The sequence below is a fragment of the Sorex fumeus genome, unplaced genomic scaffold (assembly GCF_029834395.1).
Source record: "Sorex fumeus unplaced genomic scaffold, SorFum_2.1 ptg000054l, whole genome shotgun sequence".
NCBI lineage: Eukaryota > Metazoa > Chordata > Mammalia > Eulipotyphla > Soricidae > Sorex > Sorex fumeus.
The window spans coordinates 17,567,183-17,580,943 of record NW_026606111.1 but is presented as its reverse complement, the minus strand read 5'-3'; the positions used below and the strand labels follow the sequence as shown (position 1 = coordinate 17,580,943).

The 13,761-nt window shown below is 45.2% G+C and overlaps 1 protein-coding gene across 1 annotated transcript in view; it reads left to right on the top strand.

Moving 5' to 3' along the window:
* The first annotated feature begins 6,270 nt into the window (after positions 1-6,270).
* Positions 6,271-13,761, top strand: part of FAXC (failed axon connections homolog, metaxin like GST domain containing) — a 78,805-nt gene continuing 71,314 nt past the window's right edge. The window contains exon 1 of the mRNA XM_056125105.1: positions 6,271-6,891. Coding sequence (XP_055981080.1) covers positions 6,626-6,891 — 266 coding nt within the window. The 5' untranslated portion in view covers positions 6,271-6,625. The remainder of the gene's footprint in view (positions 6,892-13,761) is intronic.

The following is a 13,761-nucleotide window of genomic DNA, read 5'->3' as shown; positions in this document are numbered from 1 at the left end:
TCTAGCATGGTTTGAATCCTTGTTTCTTGCAGATGGGCACAGCTAGTGGATAGAGATTGTGGAATCACTCAAGATCTCCAATTGATTTTTCTGACTTGTCCTGGTCCATAGATTGATTTCTGAAGCTCAAGAAACCACCCCAAAATTGTAGGACTAATAGTTGTGGGGTGTATGTATAGTTTTTGACTAAGAATGCACCTGAGGATGCTAGGTCCGTGCAGGGTGGTCAGGAAACCATGAGATGCTTAAGATTGAACCAGTATCAGCTGCATGCAAGAAAAGTGCCTTAACCTCTAAGAATCCCTCTCTATTTATTTTTTTAAATAATTCATCAAAGTATATTCTCCATTCATCACTTGTAATCACTTGTCATCCCGTTCTTCATCGATTTTCTCAAGTGGGTGACAGTAACGTCTCCATCCGACCCTGTTGCTTGCTAATGTAGCCTAGTGGCATCTGCTCACTCCAGGAATATGAAGAGTATCAAACCATTTGTTCAGAGTCTTGGCGAAGAAGTCTGACCATCTTGTAGGTGGGCACTCAGATGTTCTTTTGATGTCCTGTGGAATCCAGTCGGTAACGACTCTAGTCCAGCGGTCGTCTCCAAATCAAACATTCATTTTCCATCCATAATAGAAATAAAATGTAAACCAATGAGAAAATGCCACAACATTTTGGGATATTCCAAATCAATCAATATATACGTATTCAAACATTCCTGTAGGAAAAAAAAAATTTAAAGAGATCAGAGAGATAGTTCAGTGAGTAAAGTGCATGCTTTACATGCAGCCAACACAAGTTCAATTTCCAGTACCACATATGGTCCCCTGGAACACTGTCAGGATGATCCCTGAGCTATATAGAGCCAGGAATAAGCCCTGAGCACCACAGTGTGTGGCCTGTAATCCAAAATAAAATAAGAATTAGAAAATATTTTAAAGGATTTTGAACAAGTTTTTAATTAAGTGCTTATATACCTTTAAAAAGAAATATTCTCAAACCAATTTTTTTGTTTGTTTTAGGGCCACAGGGGGCAGTGCTCAGGGGTAACTCCTAACTCTGAACTCAGGAATTATTCCTGGTGGTGCTTGGGAGACTATATGGGATGCTGATAATTGAACATGAACCAGCCACGTGAACAGCCAGCGCCTTATCAGCTATATTCAAACCAATATTCTTAAATTTTCAACTCAAGAGTCTAGAAAAGGAAGATCACCTTAAGCAGAAAAATGAAATAGGAGGGCTGGAATGACAGTAGAGCAGGTAGGATGTTTGCCTTGCCTGTGGCTCTCCTGGGTTTGATTTCTTGACATTCCATATGGTCCCCTGACTACCACCAGGAGTGATTCCTGAGTGCAGAGCCGGAAGAAAGCCCTGAGCTTCTTTGAGTCTGACCAAAAAAGCCAGAAAAAAGTAGGAAATTTAAAAGCAAGATAACAAAATAAAAAACAATGAAAAGAAACCATGAGATCAATAAAGTGGATAAAAGTAACTAATATAAAAAATGTATTTTTTAAATGATCGAGGTTATTGAGTTAGAAATAAAGTTGAGGGCGCTGGAACAATAGAACAAAGCATTTGCTTTGCATTTGACCCTTCCGATTCAATCCCCATCATCCCAGGTGGTCCCCTGAGCAATGCTCAGGGGATTCCTGAGTGGAAAGCCAGGTGTATCCCCTGAGCATTGCCAGCTGTGGCACAAAAACAAATTAGAAATGAAGTTCTCACTATAGACTTCTCATCCTCCAAAATAACAGGAGGATCATCAGGAACTACTGCTATATCACTTGATCACTTGACTTCCCATTAATCTTCGATTTGCTCGAGCGGGCGCCAGTAACGTCTCCATTTGTCCCTGTCGCGTGCTAGTGTAGCCCAATGGCATCTGTTCACTCCGGGAACATGAAGGGCCTCAAACCGATCGTTCATGATCTTGATGAAGAAGTCTGACCATCTGGTAGGTGGGCAGCCACGCGGTCTTTTGACATCCCATGGAATCCAGTCGGTAACAGCTCTAGTCCAGCGGTCGTCTTTAAATCTCATTACGTGACCAGCCCATCTGATTTTTGACACCTTGGCAAACGAGACAGACTGCTATATAAGTGTAAATCAAAAGCTTTGGTGAAAAAACCCTTTTTTCCTTGCCCCACCCAGTAACACTCAGGGTTTACTCCTGGCTCTGCACTTAGGGCGTCACTCCTGGCAGTCCTCTGGGAACCATATGGGATACCAGGGATTGAACTCAGGTTGGCTGCATGCATGGCAAGCACCCTACCTGCTGTACTATCACTTCAGCCCCTGGATCTATTGAAAACTACACAGGTTAACAAAACTTACCCCAGAGCAGAAGCAATAGTGCGACCCAAAATAAATAATAATAATAATTATTTAAAAGCTTATCCCAAAATGAACAGATAACCTAAAGTCCTATATGTTTGTTTTTATCAGCAGAGAAGTAAGATAAAATAAAAGACCCAAACATGAATTTAAAAACTGAAACATACATCCCTGAAATTTAAAATTCTCTTGGCAGAAGGCAGGCAACAGGGAAAGAATTGGTAAACTACAAATTAGAGTCCTTATTATTTTCCTCCTTACCTACACTTAATACTTCTTTTATTTTGCTTTTTGGGTCATACCCGGAGATGCACGGGAGTTACTCCTGGCTCTGCACTCAGGAATTACCCCTGGTGGTGTGCAGGGGACCATATGGGATGCTGGGAATCGAACCCGGGTAGGCTGCGTGCAAGGCAAACGCCCTACTCACTGTGCTATTGCTCCAGCCCCTACAATTGATACTTTTAAGGTATCTTACTACTTCCAAATGGTATTCCTTTTCGGTGGAGAGGGTCAAAAAATCGTGGTCAGGACTTGCTGCTGGCTCTGTGCTCAAAGATCACTCCTGATGGGGCTCGAGGGTTGAGCCCAGAGTGGCTGGGCACAATGCAAGCACCCGATCCACTGCACTATCTCTCCAGTCCCTAAATGAAACTGTTCCTTTCATAGAAGTCATTGACTATTTTTTGGAGGGCAGCTTTTATTTAGCTGGTAGATTCAGACCTGAGAAAATTCAGAACTGAATTACAGAATGACATATGAAAGAGGGGATACCATGGACAGCTCCCAGTTTAAGTAGAGATAAGTAGGTGGTGAATGTCAGCACTGAGTTTCTTAGGATTTGAATCCTATGAGTTTGACCACAAGCCTACCTATTATATCCTAGCTCCTGGCATTTACTTTGTCAATTTAGTTCTTTGAACTCCTGTTTCCTCATTGGTAAAATAGTGATTCCTCATTGATAAGATAGGGAATAGATATTAAATATAAAATATGCATTAAATATAAAAAGTATCAAAACTGGAGCTGGAGCAATAGCACAGTGGGTGGCGCGTTTGCCTTGCATGTGATCAACCTGCGTCCAATTCCCAGCATCCCAAATGGTCCCCCAAGCACCGTCAGGAATAATTCCTGAGTGCAGAGCCAGGAGTAACCTCTATGCACTGCCTGGTGTGATCCTCACCTCCACCCCCCAAAAAAGAGTACCAAAACATGCAATTTTCAGTATAATTGCTCATTTTTCTTGTCATGTAAGACCGCAATTAAAGTTAATAAAAGAAAGTCCTTGAACAAAAAATGTAACTTGGGGCCAGAGAGATAGTGCTGTGTTAGACATTTGCCTTGCATGCTGTCTATGTGGTTCGATCCCCAGCGCTGGATATGGTCCCCTGAGCACAGAGCCAGGAGCAAGCCCTGAGCACTGCTGGGTATGGCCCAAAACAAAAGAAAAAAGAAGTATATCTTGGGGATAATGTTAAAGCCCTGGTATAAACCCTAAGTCCCAAGGTCCTCAGACCTTTTCACTAGTCAAAGGAGCCCTGGGCTGGGGGCTGGATGGCAAAATATCTCTGCTCCGACATGTTCACCTTGCACTAGGGGCATCCCTGCATCAACCCTGCAATCTCTTTGTTTTTGGATCACAACCAGTGGTGCTCAGGGATCACTCCTGATAGTGCTTGGGAGACCATATGGAGTTCCTGGGATTGGGTCAGCCACTTACAAGGCAAGCATCGTATCTGCTGTACTATCTCTCTGATCCCTCAGGAGTCATTCTCTGTTTTCTTGGCACCCCTCTTAACCCTCTTGGTTAAAATCTTTGGCAGAGTTAATTATGTACCAATCATGCCTCCTCAGTGTGTTTTGCCTGCCCCTGACAAGTTTCTCTGTGGCTGGATTTCTTCCGTTTGTGGAGGAACTTTTTATTTCCCTGTTGGGCTTTGTCTGATCTTGGCCAAGGATTTCCTTGTCCCTGATGCATAGCTGTAAGCTGCCTTCCTTGCTCCCCAGAGCTTTATTCTTATACTCTCGTATCAAACTTTAACCCAGTTTATAGGTCTGTTGATGCCTCTGACTTTTTGCACCATTTTTTAAAAATTTTATTGAATCACCGTGAGATAGTTACAAGCTTTCATGTTTGGGTTACAATCACACAATGATCAAACACCCATCCCTCCACCAGTGCACATTCCCCACACCAATATCCCCACTATACCCCTCTTTCCCACCCTCCCTCTGCCTCCATGGCAGACATTATTCACTATAATCTCTCTCTACTTTTGGGCATTATGGTTTGCAATACAGATCCTCAGAGGTTATCATGTTTGGTCCTTTATCTACTTTCTACACCTTTTACAAGCCCTGTTTTGAGTAGTAGTCTCTCTTTTATGCCTTAATCTGCATCTAATTAACATTTAATTTCTCCATGAGACTTTATTTCACCTATACCTGGTAATGTCAAGGTGTCTCTGGGAATTGAACCATACTTGAGCCAAAGACGGAGTCCTGTTGGACTATGAACCAACAGTCAGCCACCACCCTAAGAGGGGCAGGTCCTCCCAGGAGAGCACTTGTGAGAGTGGAATGCAGCGAGTCCATCCTGGCATCAAATACTAATTTTTATCTGTTTCTAGTTTGTTTTGTATTTATATCGGTATTAACACGGGGTTAGCATTCTCACATATGGAATGCCCAGGGATAGAATCCAGGTTGGCAGCTTGCAAGGCAAGCACCCAAGCCTACCCGCTCTCCTATCTCTCCAGCCCTTTGGCCTTTCTCTTTGGAAGACAATCTGGTAATCATCTCTGTTACCCCACTGGGCCCTTGGTACAATTGGTGGAGTTGTAAAATTTGTTTATTCCTGCCCCCACGCAATACACTCAGTTTCTTCCTGGGAGTCACACACTCTTCTGTTTTTGTTGCTTGGCAGAGATTCGCTGTTGTGTGTATGGCAAATGCCTACCTTCTGTACTATCTCTTGGTCCCTCATTTTAGGTTTTTTTTTATTTTTTAAAGATTTATTTTTAAATCTTATTTAAAATTTTATTTATTTATTTTTATTTTTAAATTTTTGTTGCTTTTTTGGGGTCAAACCAGCGATGCTCAGAGGTTATTTCTGACTAGCAGTCAGGAATTACTCCTGGCAGTGCTGGGGGGATGCGGGGGATGGAGGAACCTGGGTCGCTGCATGTGAGGCAAACACCCAACCCACTGTACTATGGCTCTGGTCCCCATTTTAGGTTATTTTTTTAGTTCCTCCAAACAATTTTAAACTGTCCATCCCCCTGTCGAACAGGTTCCTCATCTTTGTACACGTAGGAACTTAAAAAAAATAGATCTCACACACACACACACACACACACACACACACACACACACACACACACAGTCCCCAAGGCAAACACTCCCCAAGGCAAACACCCCAGATCACTGAGACTCCTGATAAACACTTTCAAAAGGAAAAAAGAGGTGGTGCCGTCAGAAGAGAAATCTCTCCGCAGCCACAGCATCTTTCAGGAGATGACCAAGCCCTAGGCGATCGTGAAGTGTGACCCGCGTGTCTGTTACCACGCCAACACACAGCATTTTCCTGACGGCCCGAATCTTCTAATTCTGCACCTGCACGGGAGTGGGGTCGGGCGTGGGCCCTGCTCCCGCCGGCCAGCGCCCCCGCGCGCCGCGGGTCCACCCGCAGCCCCGGCGGCCGCAGGTGAGTCCGAGGCGCGCGCCCCACGGGAGGAGGGAGATGGGACGGGGCGGGCCGGGGTGGGGGCGCGGGGCCGGGCGCCCGGAGCTGCCCGCCTCGGCCGCCGCCTCTGCAGCCCTCGCCCCTGCGCCGCGAGCCGCGTGGGGCCGGGCCGGGGCGGAGGCCGGCGGACCGCGGAGATGCGGGGCGGGGGCAGGGCGCGGGGTAGGTGACTTTCTCCCGCCTCTGTTTCCCGGCCCCGGGGAGCAATGACATCACGCGGCCTGCTCGCGGCGCCGACACAAAGAGCCGCGCCGAGTGGCCGCTGCGGGGGGAGCCGGCGGCCGCCGCTGCCGCCCGGGCCCCGGGGCCCCGCCGGGCCGGCCCACCGCCCGCAGCCCGCGCCCTTCCTCTTCTTCTTCCTCCTCCTCCTCCTCCTCCTCCTTCTCCTCCTCCTCCTCCTCCTTCTTCTCCTCCTCCTCCTCGGCCGCCGCCCGCGCCGCCCGCGCCTCCCGCGCGCTGCTGAGCCCGCGCCCGGCCGCGCCGGCCCCTTCCCATGCGGGCGGCGCGGGCCCTGGGAGGGGCGCCCGCAGTCAGCCGCGCAGCATGCACTGGGGGGTTGGCTTTGCTTCGTCCAGGCCGTGCGTGGTGGATCTGAGCTGGAACCAGAGCGTCTCTTTCTTCGGCTGGTGGGCCGGGTCCGAGGAGCCCTTTTCCTTTTATGGGGACATCATCGCTTTCCCTTTGCAGGATTACGGTGGGATCATGGCAGGGCTGGGCTCCGATCCCTGGTGGAAGAAAACCCTTTACTTGACCGGGGGAGCTTTGCTGGCCGCAGCTGCGTATCTGCTCCACGAACTCCTGGTCATTAGGTGAGCCGGCGAGAGGGCCCCGCGCAGGCCGGGGCGCGATGGTGGTGTGGGTGGAGGTGGTGGTGGGGGAGTGGGGGGACCGGTCCTTGCCCCTGGGTCACGCCGCCCAGATGCCCAGCCGGCCGGTCCTTACCTCTCCCAGGAAGGCAGCCGGTGGTGGTTACCTGGCCTTGAAGGAGCGCTTTAGAGTTGACAAGAGACTTAAACTGGTACTAGGAGGGAAGAACATCATGGGTCCTGCAATCTTTGGGTGCTAAAAGAAAAAAATGTTCTGGACTCCAGGGAGTATTATGAAATGCTCTTGGGAAGCGCCCTGAGAGCAACAATAAAATTAGGTTCCGTAGAATATTAAATCGTACTTTTATGAGATGCTTTATTGACTTACAGGGCAATGCTGCGGGTAAACCGACCACTAACCTTGTCTTTTGCTTAAAGGTTAGTTCTCCAGATGCCTCCCCAAGCGTCAGTATCATCAAAGACTGAAATTGCAAAAGCTGCAGGAACCCTTGGGTCCCCGGTGAAAGATGCATACCAAGTGTGGTGGGGGGCAGTTTTGATGCAGGCTTAACCTGGTTGTCTGCTAATATTGTCTTTTAAACTGGACCTCCATGCTGTTTAAATGCCATTGTTGGGTGAGCAGCAGCAGATGAGCTGATGCGATTCCCACATGGGTGGAGAACACGGGAGTCGCCCGTACCCGTAAACAGAGGCACCTTCTGCCTGCCGCAGGGTGTTTACAGGATGGATTTGGAGATGCCAGAAAATGGAGGCCCCAGCCATTGTTAGAGCCAACTGGACAGGAGAACATTGTTGGAGGAGGGTTTTGTCCTTCAACTAACGGCATTCTGTTTGTTTAATTCATCCGTTTAAGGTTAGAAAGTCTTTGGAATGCCTTGTCACTGGGTGATAAAGGGAAATGGATGATTTTCAATAGCTTAGAGTGTTTCTTTCAGCCTGTTTTTCTATAGAAGGAAAAATATTGTCCTTTTTCCATTGAGGAAATCTTACAGTATTGGTTATAAACAAATACAGTGATGAGTGACCTTTATCGGACTGCAGGGATTCCAGGAGGACGTTGTGACAGCCTGCTGAGAGGTTTTGAATATTTCTCTTCTCTGGGAAGCAGAGAAAGCAATTTGGCCTGGGGTGGGGGAGGATATGTGTTGGTTTTCATAGTATTTAACCACAGTTGAGAAGTTTTGTTTTAAACCTCTTTGGATTCTCTCACACCGGACAGTGCCTTGAAGGTTGCCGAGGGGAATAAAAAATATTTAAGTAATTTATTATTTGATTATTTTTATATTTATGAGCTTTAGGACTCTGTTTCAAGTAAGTTAGATTTCCAGCTAGATGAAAAAATGAAAAATGTGTGCAACAAATTTAAATGGAAGCCTAGTTATGTCTCAGTTATATTCTAAATCCTGAACCATGGGGCTTCTCACCATTTTTCCACTTTGTGGTGAAAGTGAAGGAAGATACAGATTCACTGAGGGCCTGTGTCAAAACCTTGCTTAAATGACCTTGTAGAATTTTCGGGGACCTCAGAGCTTATCCTGGGAGCAGGCCACACCCTGGTAGGTGTGGTTGCTGCCTAAGGATATGCCCTTTCTTAGGGTATATCCTAGGATATGTCCCAAGACTACTTGATAATTTAAGGGGTATGGAGCATAGGAGAGGGGCAGGATAAGTGCTTTTAAGTCCTTGGTTTATTCACTTATTTTTTTTGACAGATATTTGAGCTAGAATGCTCAGTTATAATACAGATAATAAAAATGGTTGCCCATTTGGGGGCTCAGAATGTGAGTGCTTCAGTGATCTGATTGCATTTCTCATTCATAGCTGTCTCAATGCTCTTACCCTGATAGCATTTCCTAGCTGAGAAAGAGCAACCTGTCAGGATGGCACAGTAAGCTTAGCCATCTCAGATTTAAATCTGGGTGTCAGTAGAGCCTGCACTTCTGAGCACTGCGTCCTGTCAAGTCCCAATTCTAGAGTAAGTTTGCATAGGAAGAAAGGTAGAGAAAGGTAGGGGCATTGTTCTGGGAAGAGGGAGCTTTTGACTGCCCCTAAGAGGCCCAGAGGGATGGAGAAAGAAAGTAGGAAAGATGGGCTCAGAGAGGCAGAAGTTACCTGAGAGAACTCCATTTCAGGTAGGTACCATTGTGTCTCATTGCTGTGTGTTTCATTACAGTTGTCTGTGGAGTTTAGGCAAAATACAAAGTAATGTGAAATATGTGGAATGGAAAATTTCCTGGGTACAACCAAATTCAGAGACCATCATAAGGTCCTTACTATTCTGCTATTCTGCTACATTGATTCAGGCTTATTTTATGTCTATGTCTCCGGGGTGGGAAACTAGTAGGTGAAAAGTACTTCGGAAGTTTAATTAATGAGTGTAACTGAAGTAGGTATTTTGGATTTTATTCCCCATTTGCTAAGGGCTGTGCTTACTCTTGTCTTACTCCTGGCTCTGCGCTCAAGGATTATCCTGGCTGTGTCAGGGATCCAACCTTGCAAGGCAAGTGCCTTCACCTCAGTGCTATCTCTCCGCCCTGGTACTGTGGATTCTATTCATGTTTTTTTTTTCCAGATATGCTTGAAACAAATGTATACTGTCCTCTTTTTTTTTCCGTATGCTAATAGAAGTTATCTTAAATTCACTCTGACTTTTGGAAATGTCAGTAACTAGAATGAGTAAGTAATCACTTGCTTCCCAGTAGCAACCTAAAAAGTCATTAGCTTTTTAGGCAAATGGATTCAGTCAGTCCTAATCAGAGCTTCTTAACTTTATTTATTGATGAACCATTTTCCCTGAGAAATTTTTATACAGCCCTGGGTAGGTAGGTATATAGGTATATACATCAAACATTGATAATAAGCCAGAAAGAAATTTATTTAAAAATTTTGAAAAAGTGATGAGACACCATTAGGGTTGCAAACCACAGTTTAAGAAGCTTCACCTGGAGCCGGAAAGATAGTACAGTGGATAAGATATTTTGATTTCACATCACTGACCTGGGTTCAATACCCAGCATCCCATATGGTCCCCTGAGCACAAGCAAGAGTAGCTCCTGAGTGCAGAGCCAGGAGTAACCCCTTAGCATCACTGAGTGTGGCCCCCAAATGAAAATAAACAAACAAAAAGATCACAGACAAAGTCACATGCAGCTCCCCCTCCAAAAAAAGAAAAAGGAACTGCGTCCTAGAGAATTTAGGGAATCTAAGCATTGGTCAGCATTTGATCCTCATAAGCCAACAGCTTACCAGTGTGTTGGCAGGTGTGGTCATCTGTGATGTCCTTTATCACAGAAATAGGTGCGAATCTTGTTCTATGAGTTGTCTTATACTCCTTGCATTATGAGGCCACTTCCTAAAATTTAACTTGGAAACTTTCCCCTTCTTTTCTGATCATATTAGAAAGATCATTTCTGATGTGTGGAGGGAGGGCTTCAGAGCCAGACTGGGTTCAGATTCACTCCACCTTTTTTTTTCTCCCAGTGCAAGGATTGAACCCAAGCAGGGCCTCATATATGTAAGCAAGTGCTTAGCCACTGAGCTACATCTCCAATTTTCTTTAAAAAACCATGTAGACTTGGGTGCAAATATATATATATATATATACATATATATATGTATATATATATATAGTTGTTGTGTGGATTTTGGGCTATATGCTGCAGTAATCTCAGGGCACTGGTTCTACACTCTGGTTCTACACTCAGGAGTCACTCCTGGTAGTGTTTGGGGCCCATATAGAATGCTGGGAATTGAACCCAGGTTGGCCATATGGGATGCCGGGGATCAAACCCATGCAAGGCAAGCGCCCTCCCTGCTGTACTATCTCTCTAGCCTCTGGATATGAGTATTCTTGGCTACTCACTTTTCTTATCTGTACAATTGGAGTACTAGTTGCCCTCCTCATAGTTGTTAACTCAAGTTAACACTTGAAATGTCCTTGATACATTGTGAGCATTTTGTACAAGTTGGTCTTCCTGTATTTATTTTGGGAGAGATGCACACCCTGCGGTACACAGGGCTTATTCCTGATTTTGCATGGAGGGATCATTCCCATTGGGCTCTGAGCACCTTCTGTGTGCAGGGCCTTCCCTCTTGTACTATCTCTCTGGCTCACAAGTAGGTGCTCTTAGCCATTCTACACTTATTCCAGACTTGAGAGGTCTGAGTCAAAGTAGCTGCTTTTAATAAAGGTAAAGGTAAAGGTAAAGGCCCTCCCGTTGATCGTCGATTTGCTCGAGCGGGCCCAGTAACGTCTCCATTGGAGACTTTGTTGTTACTGTGTTTGGCATATCGAATACTCTCGGTAGCTTGCCGGGCTCTCCGAGAGGGGCGGAGGAATCGAACTCGGGTTGGCCATGTTGGCCGCTTGTAAGGCGAACACCCTACCGCTGTGGTATTGCCCATTTTCAGTGTAGCTAAAGTGCTTAGGAATTTGGAAAAAGGGAATAGAGAAATAGTACAGGGGATAGGGCACATGCCTTGCACATAGCTGACCTGGATTTGATCCCCAGAATCCCATGAGGTCCCCTAAGCACTGTGGGAATAATTGCTGATGCAGAGCCAGGAGTCACTCCTGAGCATTGCAGGGTGTGAACCCCCATAAAAGAAGTTTGGAGGGGCTGGATATGGTCCTGTGGGCCCCACTAGGAGTGATCCCTGAGCACAGAGTCAGAAGAAAGTCTTAAGCATTGCCAGGTGTGGGCCTCTCCTCCACCTCCCTGCCCCCCCTTCCAATCGCCTCCCGATCCCTAACCAAAACCAAACCAAACCAGAATTTGGAGCTGGAGCTATTAATAATTTGATCTTAAATTGATATTCTTTGGGCAAGTTATTTAACCTCTCTGAGATTCAGTTTCCTTGTTTACTGTAATTTATAATTAATATGTATTGTGTACTTTATATAGCACTAGCACTATCCTCCCATTGTTCATCAATTTGCTCGAGCAGGCCCAGTATCGTCTCCGTTATGACAATTGTTACTGTGTTTGCCCACATGGCAAAGCTTTCCAGGCTTTGCCATGTGGGCAAGATACTCTCGGTAGCTTGCCGGGCTCTCCAAAAGGGGCAGAGGAATCGAACTCAGGTCGGCAAGGTCTGGCATATAAGGCAAACGCCCTACCCGCTGTGCTATCACTCCAGCCCATACTTTATATATTATGTACATTAAATGTATTACTTTTAAATTATAACATTATCCACTTTATAGTGTCACTACCAGAAAGTAAGTTAATGTGAATAGTGTTATGGGCGTATGCTTCAAATATAATGTCTATTTTTTGTTATGCTCTGGACTAACTGTAGTCTAGAAATTGATTACATTGTTTAGACCAGAGGAGTGTTTATTTATGATTATTACTTTTTATATTTGACTTAGCTTTTAGTTCTTAAAACTTGGCCTGACTAATCACAGGAAAATATTACTATATGGCTTGATTTATTTGGGTAGAATCAGTTGTCCAATACATAGTTTGTATTTTCTAGAAACATAGTATAAGTGACTTTATGATCTTAATATATGACCTCCCAAAGGGTTCATCAAATTAAAAAAACTTGTGTAAAACCAAATATTGTCAGAAAGCAGCAACTATTATTTTGATGCTGGTATCAAAATACTCCACTACCGAACTACCTTCACGCTCCAGGCTGCTTTCTGTACTATGCGGCCACAAAGCGGCCATGCAACACATTATAAGATACTTCCTACTCATTTTCCATAATTACCACACCATATTTGATGGGGTTCAGACAGTAGGCAACAAATCATAGAGAGAAATATATAAATATATGCCTCTCGGAGATACCAGCAAACTACTGAGAGTATCCCGCCCACACGTGCAGAGCCTGGCAAGCTCCCTGTGGTGTATTTGGTATGTCTAAAACAGAAAAGACAACAGGTCTCATTCCCTTGACCCTGAAAGAGCCTCCAATCATTGGGGAAAGATGAATAAGAAGAGGCTGCTAAAAATCTCAGGGCTGGGAGGAATAGAGACATTACTGGCTCCCACTTGAGTAAATCGGCGAACAACAGGATGACAGTGATGCAGTGATTTTAAAATGGATCTTTTTGTTTATTCAGTTTTGTGGCCATATCTGATAGTGCTTAGGGGACCGTGCAGTGTTCTGGATCAAGCCCTGGGCTCCAGTATGCTGAGCACACACTAACTCTTCTAACTCTTTTAGGTAGCTCCAAGTAAAGTGAGTGGTTCTTAATCAAATGGCGTGGGCATTCCAGTGTTAAACTTCTCCAGAAGAGTTTATTTCACTGAATGGATGTCCTATAGTAAATGACCATCTTTGTAATGATGCTGTAAAGACTTGACCTTCCTTGTTGGGATTTACAAGGGTAACAAATGGATGGGAGCCTTGTGGAAGGTTAAGAGAAAGAGACTTATATGATCTGATGGGAAAATGAATAGAGTGGAAGATGGAGATCACAGCAAGGTTTCTGAAGGCTGAGCTGTTAATTGTGAATTGGTCAGATTTTGTACCTGATGGGAATTATTCTTTGGCTGCAGATAAATCCTGTCTCTCTTCTGTAATGATTTGAAAGGTCAGTGTTTATAGGTGGCATCATGATAATGTCTATAGAATCAGTCCATTCTCACGAGAGGTCCAGGGTAATGTATGCGTGGGAAGCTGGGAGTGGACCTGAGCCCAGCAATCCCATTTGTCATCCAGCCTTTCTTTTCCATCACTATGTGGTGACTGTTAAAAAAACTGTACCCAGGGAAGGCTTTTCTACCTCAAAAAGAGGCCAGAGGAGGGGAACAGAGGGATAGTACAGTGGGTAGGGCATTTGCTTTGCATAGATTTGATCCCCAGCATCTCATATGATCCCCCGAGCACCACCAG